We start from the raw sequence: 15,028 nt of genomic DNA on the forward strand, positions 1-15,028 counted from the left end.
GTTCCACACCCGTAAGATCTTCGTTAATCTTTGGAACACAAATTAAGATATTTTTGTTGAAATCCGATGGCTCAGTGAGGCCTGCATAGCCAGCAATGACATTTCCTCTCGCTTTATAATATTAATATTGAACCACTGTACTCACATGAACTGATTTAAATATGCATTAATGGATCTTGAGAGAGGAAATGTCATTGCTGGCTATGCAGGCCTCTCTGAGCCATCGGATTTCAACAAAAATAGATTAATTTGTGTTCCAAAGATGAACGAAGGTCTTACATTATTTTCATTTTTGGGTGATCTAACCATTTAAGAGATATTTGTGTTCTTGAGACATCTGTCTTGGTGCACAGTTTGTATCCTTATGAAACATAAAGAGATAGTTCACCCAAAAATTAACATTCTGTCATCATTTACTCACCTTCATGTCGTTCCAAACCTGTATGACTTTCTTTCTTCTGTAGAACTCAAAAGAAGATAGGTTGGTAAACGAACAGTTTTGAAACGGTTAGGTTACCAACATTCTGCAAAATATCTTCTTTTTTATGTTCCACACGAGAGAAAGTCATACAGGTTTGGAATGACATGGGGGTGAGTAAATGATGACAGAATTTTTGTTTTTGAAAAGAGACTAAATGTGGAAACATCAGTCTTTAGCTTATGAGAAAAATGTTGAGATCTCTTCTAAAAATTTAGAGGAGAAAATGTGAGAGTGGTAGAGTATTTTTCTCTGAGAAGCATGAGACTTAAGCAAACATCTACATTTGATGGTTATGCTAATTTCGGTCAAGTAATTTCTGATCTTTCTTTCATTTGGGTTGGATCATGCATGCACATTCTTGCACTGGTGTAATATCAGCCACTGAACTGAAGAGAATGCTTAAACACTGCATTTCATTTAATTTAGCTCGCTTAAACTAAAAATGCCACTATCTTGTATGATATTAATCTTCTCCAATGCAGAAAGCCCAACAACAGTTCCATGTCATCATCAAAAAAAAAAAAAAAAAAAGCATTGCAAAGGACAACATCCACTCCTTGTTTTACATGGAACTCTCAGATGCATCAGTGCAAGGACAAAAATACTCAAGAACAGCTTTTTCCCACAGGCCTTCAAGCTACACTCAAAAGATCTGCATGAAGATCCTCTCCATCATTGTGCAAGATGCTGCAAGAAGTGACTCATTCTGCTCCCTTTGGCTGTCAACTCATCAAACTTGCAGAATTCTGCACATTATTTTATTGTAGACATTATTTTAAAGAAGGTTAGTTGAGTGAAACAGTTGTAAAGACAGACCCCAGCTAACAGGAAACGTTCTCGAACCTCCCTAAACGTTCTGGCAATGTTCTCTCAAAGTTATGAGCAAATGTTCTTTTGGTAACATTAATAGAACATTTTTTCAAAGTTATCTGGTCTTTAATAATGTTCTCAAAATGTTAGCACAATCATTATCTATACACAGTTACTTTTAAAAGTAATGCCTTACAATATTGCATTACTCCCTAAAAAAGTAACTTATTGCATTACTTAGTTACTTTTTATGGAAAGTAATGTGTTACATTACTTTTGCGTTACTTTTTGTCACCTGAGCATGTTTTTTGATAAAAAATTAAAAATAAAAGTTCTATTTTTTGTAAAAACTAAAGGGCCTTTTACAGCAAAAGTGAAATAAATAAGCCTCAGGCTGAAGAAAATGCAAATTCACACCTGTACAGTAGAGGGCGCAGCAATAAAAAACAAACATGAAACAAATGTGATTTTTTTTTTTGCTTTTTGCTTATTGGTATGGTTGAATTGGATCATCGAAGGTCAGCAAAGACATTAGTTCATAAAGTGAGATTAAATGCATAAAATATATTTGTGTAATTTAACAAATTTAACTGCGTAATATTCTGAGTTTGCATTTCACTGCTTTATTCATTTTGTGAACACTGAATCTGTTTTTGTGTAAATGAGATGAGTAAATGCTCTCATTTAGTTTAGAACTACAATACCCATCATGTTCACACACAGCACACACAACGCCTCTGTGTATTTCTCTCAACATGGAGGTAGGAGAGCTGTCTGTCAATACATGGGAAATCAAAGTAACTTGCGTTACTTATTTGAAAAAGTACCTCAAATATTTTGTTGTAAATTTAAAAGTAATGCATTACTTTATTAGTTACTTAAAAAAGTAATCTGATTACGTAACTCACGTTACTTGTAATGCGTTACCCCCAACACTGTCTATACATCGTTCATCTAACAGTACTACTTTTTTTTTTTTTTCAGAGAACATTCAAAATTAACAGTCTCATAATGTTAACAAAATTGTTATATTCCTATAAAGGTTTAGGTTACCCAAAAAATGAAATTTCTGTCAAAGTACTCGCCCTCATGTCATCCCAAACCCGTAAGACCTTCATTCATCATCGGAACACAAATTAAGATATTTTTGATGAAATCCGAGGGTATCTGATCCACACATCTAGGGAGCAACAACATTGCACCTTTTGAGGTCCTAAAGGTACTAAAGACATCGTTAAAACCGTTGACGTGACTACTTTGGTTCAACCTTAAAGGTGTCCTAGAACTTTTTTTTAAAAGATGTAATATAAGTCTGAGGTGTTTCCTGAATGTGTCTGTGAAGTTTCAGCTCAAAATACCCCATAGATGTTTTATTTTATTTTTTTTATTCATTTTTTTAACTGCCTATTTTGGGGCATAATTAGAAATGAGCTGATTCAGGGTACGCGGCCCCTTTAATTTTTGTGCTCCCCACCCCAAGAGCTTGCGCATGCCTTAAACAACATAAAAAAGTTCACACAGCTAATATAACCCTCAAAATGGATCTTTACAAAGTGTTCGTCATGCAGCATGTCTAATCGCATAAGTACAGTGTTTATTTTGATGTTTACATTGATTCTGAATGAGTTTGAGGCTATGCTCCGTGGCTAACGGCTAATGCTACACTGTTGGAGAGATTTATAAAGAATGAAGTTGTGTTTATGCATTATACAGACTGCAAGTGTTTAAAAATGAAAATAGCGACGGCTCTTGTCTCCTTGAATACAGTAAGAAACGATGGTAACTTTAACCACATTTAACAGTACATTAGCAACATGCTAACGAGACATTTAGAAATTTACAAATAATCACTAAAAATATCATGTTATCATGGATAATGTCAGTTATTATGCTCCATCTGCCATTTTTTGCTATTATCCTTGCTTGCTTACCTAGTCTCATGATTCGGCTGTGCACATCCAGACGTTAATGCCTGCCCTTGTCTAATGCCTTTCATAATGTTGGGAACATGGGCTGGCATATGCAAATATTGGGGGCGTACACCCCGACTGTTACATAACAGTCGGTGTTATGTTGAAATTCGCCGTTCTTCGGAGGTCTTTTAAACAAATTAGATTTATATAAGAAGGAGGAAACAATGGAGATTGAGACTCACTATGTCTTTTCCATGTACTAAACTCTTGTTATTTAACTATGCTGAGGAAAATTCAATTTTTGAATCTAGGGCACCTTTAATATTAAGAAGTGACGAGAATACTTTTTGTGCAGAAAACAAAACAAAAATAACAACTTTAATCAACAAATTTGTCTGTCCCCTGTCATACTGCTAATCTATTTTCGTTGCAGAGCTTCAGTGTTTGTCTGAACGCAGTCTCAGTATTAGCCAATTGGATTTTTTGTTTTGTTTTCTGCACAAGAGAAAACTGGTTCTTAATATTAAGGTTGAACCAATGTAGTTACGTCAACAGTTTTAACGATGTCTTACCTTTCTGGACCTCAAAAGGTGCAATGTTCTTGCTCCCTAGATGTGTGGATCAGATCGGATTTCATCAAAAATATCTTAATTTGTGTTCCGAAGACAAACGGGTTTGGGACAACATGAAGGCTAGTAATTAATGACAGAAATGTCATTTTTTGGGGGGTGAACTAACTCTTTAACGTTCGCATAACCAAGAAAACTTTTTAAAACTAAGCAAACTGAACATTTTTAATTGTTCAGAGAACATTTAGAAATAATGTTTTCATAACTTAATAAAACGTTCTTAGAGAATCTTTTTTGTTAGCTGGGACGGATCTTTCTCTTCTTGTCAGTAGCCTACTGGGGTTTCCACCGCAAGGTACCACGGGCGTGAAATAAGTAAAGAGGGCTACATGATGCAAAGCTTAGAGGCGTCTGCTGAAAGGAAAATCAGGAAAAGAGTATGTGGATTTTGATGTGCTCAAGCGTTTTATAGCCTCTGGTTTAGACCCTCTCTCTTCTCTATGCGCAGCCGCTGATTCCACTCACTACTGACCTCACTATAGTCCGCATTGTTTGCAGTCGCCTTCCTTCAAGAGTGGGCGGTTGTTATCAGGTAGGGATATCAAGAAATTTTCGAAATTACATTTTTTCTCACTTAGCTCTATTTCAGACATGTTTATTAATACAGCTTTTTCTAATCGTCAAACATGATGAATTTTGTGCATTTGGGTATCACATAAATCCTGATGACTTTTTGGCGTTTTATTTAATACAGAAAAATCCTGCATGAAAAAAAAAAAAAAAAAATGCAATGGTGTTTTTTGATTTTACATGGATAAAATGGTCATTGAGCTATATTACCGCCGGTAAAGTCTGTACGAATGTATTCTGCCCACAGTCATCCGTAACCATGGGCTATATGAAATTATATCGACATGATGGCTGAACAATGGTTTGCTGTAAAAAATGTGAATTTATGTAAGGAATGGGCTTTCTATCGATGGATGCTTATCCTGTAGGCTATGACTGTAACAACCTGCATGGTTTTGTCTTCCAAAAGATAGCCTAAGCGTAAGGTGTGTCATATCGATGCGGTTTTGCTTCTGTTTTACGTTGTGAGATGCAGGTGCTTTCACTCGAAGCAGCTCTAATGGTAATAAAGACATGATCGGCGAGCGGTTCGACTCTTATTGCGCAGCAAGGCAGCAGTCAATCTTGCTTCTTGCATTTTTTTTTTAGAGAAATTATTATCAGGCTGTGCCATTGTATTTTTTTTTCCTTCCCCCAATAGGAGTATATGACCAGGAACTTGCTTTCAGGGGTCTCTAAATAAGGGTTTTCTGTATGATTTTTGCAGATATGACCTAGTTACACTTATCGCATATATTTTTTCATTCTGCTTGTCTGCGGGTGAAGTTTAAAAATGATTTCTCTGAATCAATCTGCTTCTATTTTGAGAATGATAATTCAAGTATTTTCCTTACAGTAAGATTCAGTGTGCACATTGATGAAGGCGTGGATTCTTGCAGTCAAATGACTATACAAAACGATTTTAATAATAGCCTACTGCTGTAGTTTGATCAGATGCCCGTAATTTGACTGCTGTTAATTATAAATGTGAGCTGTCTTTAGTAATGTACTCATCCATTCTCAAAATAACGTTTGTGTTGTACATTTCCAGATAAATAATCAGGAAAAAGCATTGTAAATGATTTATAAGATGCATTAATGTGCCATAGAGCAGTGATGTGGAAAGACATTGAGGAAATGGTATTAAAAAATGTATGTGTAGACAGTTTTGGATTGATTGACTGCATACAGGGTAGACCTAGTAAAGTTGTAAGAATTTGTCTTTTTGATGGAATGTATAATGGTTCTGTCCTTGTGTCATGGTCAAAATTAAATTAGTTTTTTTTTTTTTTTCTGGTCTGGGCTTATTGGGCATGTAAACACTATTTTTCAGCAATTTTCTAATAAACCTTTTTGTTCAATATAAAGTTTTTAGGTTAAAATGTAAATTTTAAGGTATGACTGGTGACATATTGATTCATATAATACAGAATTAGAGAAATGGTGCTTGGAATTTTGTCACCTTTATTTAGTGCAACAAAATAAATTTAAACAAAAAAGTGACAGAACTATGCAAATGTGAATAGAATTTAAAATATCAGTGAAAGTCAGGTACAGCATTGTGGATAAAAAATAAACAATTTACAAATAAAATTAAATCACTACACTACATAACACCTCAACACACACACACACACACACACACACACACACACGCACGTTTGTTTTTGTGAATTGTGAGGACATTCCATAGGCGTAATGGTTTTTATACTGTACAAACCATATTTTCTGTCCCCCTACACCTAAACCTACCCACAGAAAACTGCACATTTTTACTTTCTCAAAAAAAGTAATTCTGTATGATTTATAAGCCTTTTGAAAAATGGGGACATGGGGTAATGTCCTCATAAGTCACCCTCACCTTGTAATACCTATATCATAGCCATGTCATTATACAAATTTGTGTCCTGATATGTCACAAAAACACGCAAACACACACACACACACACATATATGTATATATAAATGAGCATTGACTACAACATACCTCCTATCTTTTGATATAGGTTAATTTGGTTAATGTGCATAAATTCATCATATTGTGACTTTTTTGTGTCTTTATGTCAGCAGTGTTTGAATTTGTTGCTTGCAATTATTTTAGAAAACATATGCCCTGTTCATTAAGAATAAGTGCTGTTTCTGCCAGCCAAATGTGCTTTCAACACAGCAAGCATTTCAAATATTTCCTTTTCCCATTTTCTGTATATCTAATGAACATGAGCAGTTTGAAGGTGTGGAATCTGGATATGTTTGTAACTAACGCAGTGTCACTTAGTGGCCAAGCCACAATAACTGCGTCACATATGGAGACCTTGAATAGACATACCAAATTGTGAGAAAATATCTCATTGTTTTCAAGAGTTATTGCCATTTAAATGCCAATTGCCAATTTTGCTGGCCATGACCAAGCTGAATTACTGTTCACCATGATTTGTTTTTTAATTTTATTTTTTATAATGAGAATATTTCTTCACTAGATCTATCTATCTTGAATTATTTTTGGTACAAATTTGAGTTACAGCCCATTGGCCTTTTGTTGTAGTGCCCTCTATTGGTCGTGTGGGATGAATCTTTGCACCTGAGTATCCAGTAACACCATCCCACCAAGCCTCTAGCGCTTCCCAAAATTGCCGTTGAGGCTCCGCACCACTGCACATTTTGTATGTCTCCCTCATCTAGCACATCTGATTCAATCAGCAGAGACTTCAAGACCTGAGCTGCATTCCAATTCACAGGGTTCCTACGCAGTGTTCACTGCTCCCTACTCACTGCGCAGGGGCTGTGCAGTTCACTTCACTTGACAAAATGTGTTCATTCGAAAGACCCTGCAATGTCATCACAGATTAAACTTGAGTCGTGCATATTAGCAGAGTTTGAGTTATAAAATACTTCTGTAAATACATATAAATTACACATATTTTCATTTATAATCTATAATACATATGTGCCTTATATAAATGTTTATTATAAATTGAATGAGTAGCCTATAATGTGTTATATTTGAGAGCTCTAAACTGAATAAGTGTTTGTCATAATGTTACTATGAAAATAAACGTGACACAGATGGTGAACCACTTATGCAATTCTGCAAAAATGTCCTAACAGCTTTAAAATATAAATCATTATTATAGGTTTATTGAAGTGTGATTGAGTAAAGACAAGATGTTTTTTTTTTTTTGCACTCTTATTAATAAAATTTTGTTGTAATCGAAAAAGTTGCAATAAATTCCCAATTAAAACTGCTGAGTTGCCTATTTATTTTGACAGTGCTTTTTGATTTAGTTCACTATCTTCACTGTTATTCATTTTTGCTTCACAGTTTCCAGTAATTTCACAATGACAGATGCTGTGATGGGCACAAAAGGTGTCCATGTGCAGTCTGGACCTCTTGGCGCTGAGCTGACTGATGAAGAGAAGGAGATCATCAACAGCGTAATTGCCCGGGCCGAAAAAATGGAGGCAATGGAGCAAGAGAGGATTGGGTAAGAAAGAGTTCATTGATGTATTGACTGTCACTGCCACCTTGTAGTGACTTATACATTACAGTAAATTTGAATAAGGCCTTCCGTTGAATTATTTAAATTTAAACAGCTTATTGTTCATCGTGTGGATGGCCTGAGGAAAATCAAAAGTGTGATATATATGTGATATATTTAATATGTGAGATTATATGCAGTACCCTCCACTAATATTGGCATGATATGATCAAAATAGGCTGTGAAAAAAATTTCTTTGCAGTTAATCCTGTTGGTCTTTCATTCACAAAACATCTAACCTTTAATTTGTGTAAACATGAAGACATTTAAATATGGAGGACTGGTCTCAGGTCCCTTCCTGAGTTTTCTTTAATATTATTAAGTAGTATAGGAATTGTTACTTATTAAGTATAGAGAAGACAAAGGGATGTCTCACAAAGTACTACAGGAACGGGTGACAATAAGTGTGGCATACATATATTTGGAAAAATATATATTATATAAATATACAAACCCGATTCCAAAAAAGTTGGGACACTGTACAAATTGTGAATAAAAAAGGAATGCAATAATTTACAAATCTTATAAACTTATATTTTATTCACAATAGAATGTAGATAACATATCAAATGTTGAAAGTGAGACATTTTAAAATGTCATGCCAAATATTGGCTCATTTTGGATTTCATGAGAGCTATACATTCCAAAAAAGTTGGGACAGGCAGCAATAAGAAGCCGGAAAAGTTAAATGTACATATAAGGAACAGCTGGAGGACCAATTTGCAACTTATTAGGTCAATTGGCAAATGATTGGGTATAAAAAGAGCCTCTCAGAGTGGCAGTGTCTCTCAGAAGTTGAGATGGGCAGAGGATCACCAATTCCCCCAATGCTGCGGCAAAATATAGTGGAGCAATATCAGAAAGGAGTTTCTCAGAGAAAAATTGCAAAGAGTTTGAAGTTATCATCATCTATAGTGCATAATATCATCCACAGATTCAGAGAATCTGGAACAATCTCTGTGCGTAAGGGTCAAGGCCGGAAAACCAAAACCAAAGTTGTTATCAGCGCTCAGTTCAGAAGCCTGCATCTCTGATGGTATGGGGTTGCATGAGTGTGTGTGGCATGGGCAGCTTACACATCTGGAAAGGCACCATTAATGCTGAAAGGTATATCCAAGTTCTAGAACAACATATGCTCCCATCCAGACATTTTCTCTTTCAGGGAAGACCTTGCATTTTCCAACATGACAATGCCAGACCACGTACTGCATCAAATACAACATCATGGTTGTGTAGAAGAAGGATCTGGGTACTGAAATGGCCAGCCTGCAGTCCAGATCTTTCACCCATAGAAAACATTTGGCGCATCATAAAGAGGAAGATGTGACAAAGAAGACCTAAGACAGTTGAGCAACTAGAAGCCTGTATTAGACAAGAATGGGACAACATTCCTATTCCTAAACTTGAGCAACTTGTCTCCTCATTCCCCAGACATTTGCAGACTGTTATAAAAAGAAGAGGGGATGCCACACAGTGGTAAACATGGCCTTGTCCCAACTTTTTTGAGATGTGTTGATGCCATGAAATTTAAAATCAACTTATTTTTCCCTTAAAATGATACATTTTCTCAGTTTAAACATTTGATATGTCATCTATGTTGTATTCTGAATAAAATATTGAAATTTGAAACTTCCACATCATTGCATTCTGTTTTATTCACAATTTGTACAGTGTCCCAACTTTTTTGGAATTGGGTTTGTAGATACAGCAAAAGCATGCAGCCTGTTTTGCTTATATTTACCATACCTAGCATATGTATGCAGTTGACATGTGAATACTGTGTTTTATTTACGATAGACGTCTGGTGAATCGTCTAGACAACATGAAAAAAGCAGTTTGTGGGGATGGAGTGTCACGCTGCCTTTTATGTGGAGAGCAGCTGGCAGCAGGAGGTGACAGATCAGTGGTTTGTGAGGACTGTAAAAAGGTGAGCTAAACTAAACTAAATAGAATTAATCAAAATAATAATTTTCTAAATGGAACCCCCATATTTAGATAATTTGAAATCTAATGGGATTGTACATATAATGTACATGCGACATCATAAATAACTAAAAGCAAGTACAGCAAAAACAAAATTTGTTAATATCATCATGAAATCAAAATTGACCTTTTTTTTAGTGGAATATTGTAGTATTTATTATAAATGATTTATCCATGTTTAATTAAAATAACTTCCCCTCCCACTTGTAACTTCTCTTCTCTTCTCTTCTCTTCTCTTCTCTTCTCTTCTCTTCTCTTCTCTTCTCTTCTCTTCTCTTCTCTTCTCTTCTCTTCTCTTCTCTTCTCTTCTCTTCTCTTCTCTTCTCTGATGACCTGTTTACTAATGCGAGGGTGGGACAGCCTGTCACTCACATGAGATTGACCAATAGCAAACCACAACCATCCAACTAAACCAATCAATTCCCCATGGACAAAATCAAATCCTGCCATACATTTTTTCTTACTCGAGAAGCTTTTTCACTCAGATATACTATATGTCACAATAGGGAAGAATAGTCTTTCAAAACTTCTTTTTCATGCCAACTTTGATGCAATTTGTCTAGATATAGTAGGATTCTAAAACATTAAATCATTTTTGAATAGTTAGTACTGCAGAAGTTTCATTCTTTTTAGTTCTATTCTGTTCACTGTTTGTTATACTGTTTTTTACTGTTTTTAATGAACTGCATGTGACTACTAGTCTGTTGTTTTAAAACTATGTCCTGTTACTCCCCTCAGAACATGTGTACCAAGTGTGGAGTGCAGACTAACACTCGGCCACGGTCTGTATGGCTCTGCAAGATCTGCAGTGAACAAAGAGAGGTGAGGGGAATAACAAATATCATTAGGAAGTAATCTAAAGTGCAACTGTCTGTAAATGTTGCTTGCATATTTTTCCATTAAAGGTATGGAAACGATCTGGAGCCTGGTTCTTTAAAGGTCTCCCTAAGCAGTTCTTACCCTCACCTATGCCCGTTTCCAGACCCAAAGATCCCAGTCCTCAGAAGGCCCCTGCAGCACCTCCAGTTGCTATGCAATCTCAAGCACCGGTCGCAGGTGAGGTGGAAAAACTGTGATTTCGGTATCAACAAAATCCATCTTTGCACTGCAGAAGTGGCACAAAAGTTGCATCTGAAATGGCCTTTAGATTTATTTACATAGTCTTTTAATGCAGCTGGAGGTGACATGAATAAATTTACACTGCAGTTTCAATTTCATAAGGTTAATGTTTTAAATTCAATATTTTGGATATAGAAATATGAAATGATGGGAAAAATGAAATTATCCTTTTAAATATGCAACTAAAATCGCCAGGTGGAAAGTCACTGTCTTAATGAGTGAGTCATTGATAAAAAAATGCTGATTCATTCAGTAACGAAACACTGCTGTTGCTTGGAGATGCGCAACAGTGACTTTGTTTAGAACTACACTGTATGGACAAAATGAATGGGACACCTAACCATTACACCAACAGGGACTGTAATAATTGATTCTAAATACATAGACATTAATATGGCTTTCACTCTTCTGGGAAGGCTTTCCACAAGATTTTGTAGTGTTTCCATGGGAAGTTTTGCCCATTTATCCAGTAGAGCATTTGTGAGGTCAGGCACTGATGTTGGACGAGAAGGCCTGGCTCGCAATCTGCATTCCAGGGCTCTGTGTGGGACAAAATCTTCCACATCAAACTCATCCAACCATGCCTTTATGGATCTTGCTTTGTGCACCAGGGCACAGTCATGCTGGAATAGAAAAGGGCCTTCCCCAAACTGTTTCCACAAAGTTGGATGCATAGCATTGTACAAAATGTCTTGGTATGCTGATGTATTAAGTTTTCCCTTCACTGGTAGAAAGGGGCCTTGCCCAACCTCTAAAAAACCACGCTATACCATTATCGCTCCGCTACCAAACTTTACAGTTGGCACAATGCAGTTAGGCAGGTAACATTCTCCTAGCATCTCATTGATGCATTTGGGGAACGAAGGATGGCCTGTGTGGTCCGATCCAACAGACGAGCTACTGTAGCTCAAATACACAGTGCATCACAGTTTGTTGTGTATGGGGCTGCATAGCCGCTGACCAGTCAGGGTGCCCATGCTGACCCCTGTCCACCGCCGAAAGAGCCAACAGTGGGTATCAGAACAGTACCATGGAGCAATGGAAGAAGGTGGCCTGGTCTGATGAATCACGTTTTCTTTTACCTCACGTGGATGGCCGGGTGTGTGTGTGACGCTTACCTGGGGAACACATGGTACCAGGATGCACCATGGGAAGAAGGCAAGCCGGCAGAGACAGTGTGAAACTTTGAGCAATGTTCTGCTGGGAAAACGTGGGTCCTGCCATCCATGTAGATGTTACTTTGACATGTACCACCTACCTAAGCATTGCTGCAGATCATGTACACCCTTTCATGGAAACGGTATTCCCTGGTGGCTGTGGCCTCTTTCAGCAGGATAATGCGCCCTGCCACAAAGCAAAAATGTTTCAGGAATGGTTTGAGGAGCACAACAACGAGTTTGAGGTGTTGGCCTCCAAATTCCCCAGATCTCAATCCAATCAAGTATCTGTGGGATGTGCTGAACATACAAGTCAAATCCATGGAGGTCCAACCTCGCAACTTACAGGACTTAAAGGATCTGCTGCTAACTTCTTGGTGCCAGATACCACAGCACTCCTTCAGGGGTCTAGTGGAGTCCATGCCTCGATGAGTCAGGGCTTTTTTGGCAGCCAAAAGGGGACCAACACAATATTAGGAAGGTGGTCATAATGTTATGCCTGATTGGTTTATAGAAACAAGAGCTCATTCAAAGGCATTTTTGCCCCCATATCCCATATTTGGTGGCATTTTTATTATTTTTGGTGGCATTATTGCCCCAAGCCCTCGTTAATTTCCGATCCTGCTTCTGATAATCCAAATGTAATATTTTCACAAAATGTGCGGGCAAAGAAATATCAGCAGCTCATGTTTACCTGTTTCACAAACATAATTGCAAAAAACAATCTCTGTTAATCTCTGAAATGTAGTCTGTCTGTCGGACACAACTTTTTCACCCATGCTTTGTTGACTGAAGGCATGAAAACCAGCCAATTGTATTGTACTACTATTCATGAGCTTTGATCAGGTCACTTGCATTGGTCACTATTGCAACTGAAATGGTTGCAGTGTAGTACCATGAAATGTGGCTTGACTTTGAAAGCTGAACGTTACTGTATGAAATAAGACTAATCTGCATCAGTGCTTCTCATATGTATATGGCTGAATGTGTACGTTTGTTGTATATGCTCTAGAACCAACAATGGATCCACCAATCACCCAAAAACCACCTGTGGCTCCAAAACCTCCTCACCTTCAAACTCGGAGTTACTCAGAGGCAGAAGGAGAGGCTGGAAGCCCCCAGAATACCCCAGTGATGATGAAAAAAACTGTGAATGTCCATGCTGCCAGACCAAACTCATCCAGCATGTTCCAGCCAGGTAAGAACAAACATGCATAAAACACACCAGGCATGTTTAGCGTTGTTTACTAAAACAAGCATCACAGTTACTATTGGTCATATTTTGGGTTTATGTTTTCAAGACTTAAGATTTTAAAACCCCTAAGTCTTGAATGTGTAACTCATCTAGCAGTATTTAAGCTATGGACATTAATGACATCTCAATTCATGTAGCTAGCTGAGGAATGGTGTGCTCTTAAGGTACATGGGGCAACTTTTTGAGCAATGTTGCAGGGGAATTTTGCCGAGCGATGTTGCTTGGGCACTTTCCCATTGAGAATAGGCAACTAATTTCTATCTGGATATTTTAGATCAAAATTAGTTGCCTATTCTCAATGGGAAAGTGCCCAAGCAACATCGCTCGGCAAAATTCCCCTGCAACATTGCTCAAAAAGTTGCCCCATGTATCATCACCTTTAGTGTTCAGATTTTAAGGACTGGCGGATACTAACATAACCTGTGCGAAAAGGACTCTTTAGTATATTTCCAGAAAGTGTACTTATTAAGGAAATAATAATGTATACTTTAATAGAATATAGTTAAAGGGGACATATCATGAAAATCTGACATTTTCTGTTTAAGTGCTATAATCGGGTCCCTGGTGCATCTACCAACCCAGAAAATGTGAAAAAGGACAACTCAGTAACTTTGTTTTGGCAAACATTTTTTTTTTCTGCAAGCATGTGAAAAACGAGCCGCTCAGATTTCGCTCCCCTTGTGATGTAGGAAGGGGATCTTATTATAATATTACCACCCCATAATCTGCACATTTCCACCCACGGTGCCGCCATTTTGTTTTCGCAAGCAAAAATGGTGTACCAGTTCTAAAGCCATGGCAAAAGTTCGAGCAAAGCATGCTAACCGATCAGTTGTTGTCTGCACAAACGAGCACAGAACACTATTAGAGGCTCGTTAGCTTGGATAGCCTACAAATTGACTCTGGCAAGCTTGATTGCTAAAAAGGAGCGTTTCTGTCCGAGCTATATTTTGGAAAAAATATTATACCATTGACAGCATTTGATAGCAATCTTAAATGTTAGCCTGGTGTGTATGTCTCTGTTTTGCAAACAGGTACGCTATGTATAGTGGGTGTTTTGCACAAAAGATTACCATGACGGCACATGCTAGTCGATGAGTTGAATTAACTCCACAGCAACTACATAAATGTATCCACTAACCATTCAGAAACATCCAGTTGCATTCTAAATGTTGTGACTTCTTCCTGAGTCTCTCCATCAGTGTCCGACTCTGGTTTGAACAGTGTAAGGCTGAACACCATTACTCATTATTTTGGCTGCGTGAGATTCTCCAGCTTTGTTGTTGTTGAGCAACCAAAGCGTGAGTTGTTTTGGAAAGCGGACAGGGAGCAGTAGCTCATTTGCTCAAAAATAAATAAATAAAAAATAGAGATTGTGAGATAAAAAGTCACAATTACCTTTTATACTTTTTTTATTCTGTGGTGGAAAAAAAGCTTCAACAGTAACCAAAGGCCATGTATGTTGGATTTGTTGTTGATCAATGGCAGCTACTAGATTTATATTACATCTTGTGAAAAGGTGCATAATTGGTCCCCTTTAAATGTGAATTGAATATAATGCTTTGGACACTTACTGTAATTGCATGTTAAATGCAA

At 37.2% G+C, this 15,028-nt stretch overlaps 1 protein-coding gene across 1 annotated transcript in view; it reads left to right on the forward strand.

Annotated features, from left to right (window-relative positions):
- Positions 1-7,820: 7,820 nt before the first annotated feature.
- The window catches only part of rph3ab (rabphilin 3A homolog (mouse), b), a 30,191-nt gene continuing 22,983 nt past the window's right edge, over positions 7,821-15,028 (forward strand). Inside the window, exons 1-5 of the mRNA XM_067401218.1 lie at positions 7,821-7,864; positions 9,716-9,845; positions 10,640-10,723; positions 10,807-10,957; positions 13,190-13,375. Of these exons, the coding sequence (XP_067257319.1) occupies positions 7,836-7,864; positions 9,716-9,845; positions 10,640-10,723; positions 10,807-10,957; positions 13,190-13,375 (580 nt within the window). The 5' untranslated portion in view covers positions 7,821-7,835. The remainder of the gene's footprint in view (positions 7,865-9,715; positions 9,846-10,639; positions 10,724-10,806; positions 10,958-13,189; positions 13,376-15,028) is intronic.

This window comes from Chanodichthys erythropterus, chromosome 11 (assembly GCF_024489055.1).
Source record: "Chanodichthys erythropterus isolate Z2021 chromosome 11, ASM2448905v1, whole genome shotgun sequence".
In the NCBI taxonomy this organism is placed as follows: Eukaryota; Metazoa; Chordata; class Actinopteri; order Cypriniformes; family Xenocyprididae; genus Chanodichthys; species Chanodichthys erythropterus.